The 6,013-nt window shown below is 41.4% G+C and overlaps 1 protein-coding gene across 1 annotated transcript; it reads left to right on the top strand.

Annotated features, from left to right (window-relative positions):
- The first annotated feature begins 515 nt into the window (after window positions 1–515).
- Window positions 516–3,321, top strand: YOD1 (YOD1 deubiquitinase). Its single transcript, XM_029228358.1, has 2 exons — window positions 516–1,451; window positions 2,438–3,321. Exons 1-2 carry the CDS (start codon window positions 1,109–1,111, stop codon window positions 3,139–3,141), a joined length of 1,047 nt encoding a protein of 348 aa, XP_029084191.1. The 5' UTR covers window positions 516–1,108; the 3' UTR covers window positions 3,142–3,321.
- The last annotated feature ends 2,692 nt before the right edge of the window (window positions 3,322–6,013 follow it).

Here is a 6,013-nt window from a genome sequence, read left to right as displayed (position 1 = left end):
AGTTGCCCCCAGGCCCATTTGATGCTTGATTGTGGTGATAAACCCCCTCTAAGCAGGGTAGGCTTTGCTCCTCTGGATCCAGGATAAAAAAAGAACAAGTACATATTTCTCGGAAGAGAGGTAAATTCAGAGATGTTTTTATTCCTCTTTCACCTGGGGATTAAATTCAGCCTTCAAAACAGCTCAAATAGTACCTCCTCTTTGAAGCTTTTTACAACTCCAGTATGTCACAGTTGCCCTCTCTGTGCCTATACAACTCCGTTTTATCCATTCAGCAAGTATTTACTGAGCACATATTTGCGAGGCACAGTCCTTTGTTCTAGGGATACAGGGTTGAAAAGGGTCACATAATCTAGCATTATCACGTTGCTATGAAATTCAGTAGTTATGTGTCCTTTACACACCACCCTCTCCCTCGATTACGTGAGTAATTTGCCATTTTGAAGGCAGGAATGGAGTCGCCTTGGTATTTGTATACCTAGGTCCTGAACTGGAATCTGGATGACACATGTTGGTCTTCTTCATTCCTCCTCCTTATACTGCCACCACCTCCTGAATGTAGCAATTGCCCTCAGCCCAGATGCTGACCTCATATTGCGCTTTCTGATGTGGCAAATGGACGTTTTCAAGTTACAGTCTTATGGAGGTGGAAAGGCCAGTCTTCCGGCCCCCTTAACCTCAATGAGTCAATGTTTGCTGCAGCCATGAGTCTAGCCACGAGTATTTGTTTGTCTTTGACTGGTCATTTGAGACACAGACCATTCTTGGCATTCGTTTGCATTCCGAACTATGATTCTGTTTCTCCCGGTGTAGTTTGGAAGCCCCAATTTAATCATTTCCGACCTAATTGCAAGGATACATTCCACTGTATTCGATTCAGGAACTCCTTCCGCCGCTCTCTTCCCTTAAGCTTATATGCTTCCGACGCGGAGGGTACCTCACTCGCTCTACAGGTAGCAAGACCAGTCGTACGTTAGGAATACGGGTAAATCTTCATCCTTTGCCTCCTGAAGGGGGTGATGGTGAGAATCAGTTATCACTTTAAGAGTGTGCTAAAACAGAAGCCGCAGAGTATCGCGAGAACTGTAACAACCAGCGACATCTCGCGATGTTTGGACCGGCAAAGGGTGGCTATTTTGGAGTCCACCCGCCGGCTTCTTACCCCGGCGGCGTCTGCCAACCTGCTGCCGGGACCAAAGCGGGACCCACGGGTGTCTGGCCTGTGGGCGGCCGGATCGACACGATGTGGCGGCTCCGCTGCAAGGCCAAGGATGGCACCCATGTTTTGCAGGGGTTGTCCAGCCGGACCCGGATGCGGGAACTCCAGGGCCAAATTGCCGCCATCACCGGGATCGCCCCCGGCTGTCAGCGAATCCTCGTAGGATACCCGCCCGAGTGCCTGGACCTCAGCAACGGGGATACCATTCTGGGGGATTTGCCCATTCAGTCAGGTAAGGGAATCGAGGCTAGGCCAAGGCTAGTCCTGAGAGGTCGGAGAGAGGCATAAGGGAGAACAAACAGGGCGAGGTGGTGTGGGTCAGCTGGAGGCTTGGAGGAGCAGGATAGGAAAGATAAAAGAACAGAGAACTCTGACGGAGGCCAGGGCAAGTGTCTAGCAGGGAGGGCCCAGCCTCTGTGAGAAGCCCAAAGCCTTGGACTAACCTTTCCTCAATCTGCTTTCTGGTCTCTCTTGAAAACGTCTCATTCATTTTGTTTCCCTCTGCGTCCGCAAAAGTATTTTAAAAATGGGACCTATTTTCTCTGTCCTGATGGCTCTTTTCCCCTATATCACTGAAATAAGACAGCCGGTCTGAAGGATGTAGGATACTTTTTTGCTTTCCTGGTTCATTTTTGCAATCACCTTCATATATACTTACTTTGACAGTTGTATTCATTTTAGAGTTTGCTCTGACACACCCAGTAAAGGCCCTTTCAAGTTCTAGACAACAGCAGTTATTTCTGTGCAGTATTAAACTTGAACAGCAATAATGGTAATTAAAAGCTTTCCGTTGTTGTATCAAGGATCCTGTAAACACTGAACAGGGTAGGTATGTAAGTTTCGTAAGGAGAGGACCCCCTAGTGGCCGAGTCTGTGACAAACACCTTTTGGAAGTGTTTTTAAACTGCAGAGAGCAAGCTTAAGAAAATTTTGTTCTCGAAATGTATCTTTTTAAGCAAGTATGAAGGTGTATAATTCAGGCCCCTTTACTAAATGAGGTGCAGCCTAAAGTGTTTTGCTCTTTGTTCCATTTGCGTCTTTATGAAGATACAGTGAACAGAAAGTGTTACTGGTCACATGTTTGCAAAGCTGTATTCTCTCTAGTAACCCCAGCTTATACTTTAACTCCTTCTGTTTGTAATTTACAGACTTGGTTAGTGAACACCCAATTTCATCTATACTTTCTCTTCAGTTCTGGATTTGTTTTATTTTTGACAGGCGACATGCTGATTGTTGAAGAAGACCAAACCAGGCCCAAAATGTCACCTGCATTTACAAAACATGGTGCTCCTAGTTACATCAGGGAAACTTTGCCTGTGCTTACCAGAGCGGTGGTCCCAGCAGACAACTCTTGCCTCTTTACCAGTGTGTACTATGTTGTTGAGGGAGGAGTCTTGAATCCAGCTTGTGCCCCTGAGATGAGACATCTCATAGCACAAATTGTAGCAAGCAATCCAGACTTCTATAGCAAGGCAATACTGGGAAAAACAAATCAAGAGTACTGTGACTGGATCAAAAGGGATGATACTTGGGGTGGAGCTATTGAGATATCCATTTTGTCTAAGTTTTATCAGTGCGAAATATGTGTGGTGGATACACAGACAGTACGAATTGATCGTTTTGGGGAAGATGCAGGATATACCAAAAGGGTCCTGCTTATTTATGATGGTATCCACTATGACCCGCTTCAGCGTGTCTTCCCCAACCCAGACACCCCTCCTCTGACCATTTTCTCCTCTAATGATGATATCGTTCTTGTGCAAGCACTGGAATTAGCAGATGAAGCTAGAAGCAAGAGACAATTTACTGATGTAAACCGCTTCACCCTGAGATGCATGGTATGTCAGAAGGGATTAACTGGACACGCAGAAGCAAGGGACCATGCCAAGGAGACAGGCCATACCAACTTCGGAGAAGTGTGATCCATGCATAATGAGGATTGACGCCTACTACCTCACAGATCCAGAAGGTTCTGGGTTTTCCAATAAGCTATTCGTAACCCTAAAGAACAAAAGGACACAATGCTTGAACCATCCTTTTAACCTAAAGCCACTAAGACACTGAATTCCTTGTTAAGATTAAAATTAGTGTGCAAGTTTACAGATGTGTGTCTACAGTGGTGATACATGCCCTCTCTCTGCTGGAGTGACAGAATATAGGTGGTCCTTGCTACCTACTGACACTAACCTGAAGATTGAGTTTTAGTATTATAAACTAGCACCCAGCAGCATTAACTTGTAGAAGAAAACAACTTCATATTTTGGGTAATGCGAAAGGCCTCAGGTGAGGCCACCGGACATAAACCACAGTGTCTCTGGTAATTGAGTCCTTTTAAAAACTGAGTTAATAGTTTCTAAATTATGAATTGATTCCTCAAGTGAAGATACTCAGAATTGTCAAAACTGATTTATATTGCAACTTGGTAGACTTTATAAATGTGTACTTCACCAGTTAAAAGTACATAAGAAGCAATTTTTACAGGGTTGAGTCTACTCCTTGAGAATGTTACCTAACAACAAGAACTGATAGTGCCCAGTTAAGGATTTCTAGTGTTATAAAAGTAGAATGTATTAGAGAGGAGGTGCCTGAGCAGATTACTGAAGCTTTAAAAGACTGTTGGCCTCATGTTTTGTTTTGTGTTTTTTTTGTGTGATACGAGGGCCTCTCACTGCTGTGGCCTCTCCCGTTGCGGAGCACAGGCTCCGGACGTGCAGGCTCAGCGGTCATGGCTCACGGGCCCAGCCGCTCCGCGGCATGTGGGATCTTCCCGGACCGGTGCACGAACCCGTGTCCCCTGCATCGGCAGGCGGACTCTCAACCACTGCACCACCAGGGAAGCCCGGCCTCATGTTTTAATGCAACTCATTTATTCATCTTTGTCACATTGGATAAAACTTTAAAATTAAGCAGGATATTTTTTTTAATTGTAGTTCCTTGAAATTTGAATGCTCTATTTTTGCCTTTCTACCTAAGATTTGCCTGGAGGGATTTGATTTCCTCAGCCTTTTGTTAAGAGCACTTCCTCCGACTCCTAAAAAAACTTTGCATCTAAAATTATAACATGCTTTGGTTTGGTTTTTGTGAGATCTTTGGCTACCTAAACAGAATTTGTTTTCATGCTAGCCTTATCCCACCACTAATGCTCTTTTAAATGATTTCATGTGTCTGAAAATTAGCACTTTTATCCACCATCTTTTACCTTGACTTTTGCATAGTTTTAAAGTAATCGGGATAATAATATTGAATGAATTTGTTTCACTTACAAAATATGACAGTTTTTAAATCTTTGCCTTATTCAGCCTTCTCAGAATTCTGCTTCTTACTGATATTAGATGTGTAGCCATTTGCTTGGTGGGCTAATCCACAAGGCACACCCTCTAAAACTTAGCTTCACTATGAGATCTTCCAGATAAAAGTTTTCTACCTCTTTTCTTAATTCTTCTGACGATCAGGGATGCTAAATTATAATTTGTTATGCATTATCTTACATAATGTGAAGAGGCCTGATGTTGTAAAGTTTTATTATCTTGGTCTCATTTTTGATTAAGTATCTCACTTAGAAAACCAATGGTATGGGAATTCCCTGGCAGTCCAGTGGTTAGGACTCCGTGCTTTCATTGTCAAGGGCGCGAGTTCAATCCTTGGTTGGGGAACTAAGGTCCCACAAGGCGCGTGGCGTGGCCAAAAAAAAAAAACCCAATGGAATACTTTAAAGCACATGTATATTTTAGCGTATCTTCTTGGCAAATGTTTCAAAATTGAGATTTACTTTTAGCACTTTCACTTGGTAGAGATAGCCATATAAAATTAAGGAATATGTAAACAATTTAGGAGAAATGTACCTTTAAGGAACAATTCACAAAATATGCTTGAAATCATTAGATGACATTTCTTGAGTACCTTTTGTGTGAATAGGTCTTTTAGGCATTATAAGTTATTGTGGTCACTATAGCTCAAAAGTGTTTAATTTTCTATTTAAGCCTTAAAAATAGCACTTGTGAGTTTGTGAAACTTAATGTTTGGCGATCATAATGTGTACAAGTGAATATGATTGAATATCTCTTTGTACCTGTCATCAGGTCTAAAAGGATTTTGTATCTTATTTCCCCCAGAAAATATTAAATTTAAAGCTGTAGGTTAAGAGTATACCACTGGGTAGCACCCATCAAATTGAGCTTTATGCATCATTATTCATAAACCTTGCCTTCCTTTCTTAAGTATTTCAGGGGCCAAACTTGATACTTGCTTACTGGAATTTTAGAGAAGTCTACTCATGCAACAGATATTTATTGAGTAATTTATAATGTCAGGTGTATATTGATGTTTCCCAGCATAAATTTCTGTTGCTTTAAAATTGAGTATCCTTTATCTATCAATACATTTGATTTTTTTTTTAATTTTTTATTGAAGTATAGTTAATTTACAATGTTGTGTTAGTTTCAGGGGTACAGCAAAGTGAGATATACATATATATAATTTTTCAGTCAATACATTTGATTTTAATTTAACAAATTTCCAATTTAACAAATGGAAAGAAATAGAACCTGATATTTTATAAAATTAAACCTGTTATTTTAAGTGGTTTTGTTTGCATATTTAAGCTTATGCTTTTATAACAAGTCAAATATTTATTCAGGGGCTCTTAGTTTATTCTGTTTTACCTGTTAATTAGGCTGTGCATTCTTCAGTTGGACACTGATAGATCGCTCTCAATTATGACTTTTTAAATTAATCAGCTGTTGAAATTCAGCACTGGGACTTTTAAGTGATGTTCTGATCATGGGGAATTCAAGA

Source organism: Monodon monoceros, unplaced genomic scaffold (assembly GCF_005190385.1).
Source record: "Monodon monoceros isolate NGI ecotype Baffin Bay Population unplaced genomic scaffold, NGI_Narwhal_1 Super_Scaffold_18, whole genome shotgun sequence".
Lineage (NCBI taxonomy): Eukaryota > Metazoa > Chordata > Mammalia > Artiodactyla > Monodontidae > Monodon > Monodon monoceros.
This window is presented reverse-complemented; position numbering and strand designations above follow the sequence as displayed.

What these genes read in the sequence shown, in the direction of transcription:
- YOD1 (XM_029228358.1), top strand. Translation starts at nt 1,109, where the DNA reads ATGTTTGGACCGGCAAAGGGTGGCTATTTTGGAGTCCACCCGCCGGCT. An exon ending in GGATTTGCCCATTCAGTCAG is followed by an intron (nt 1,452 to 2,437) that starts GTAAGGGAATCG and finishes TATTTTTGACAG; the next exon opens with GCGACATGCTGATTGTTGAA.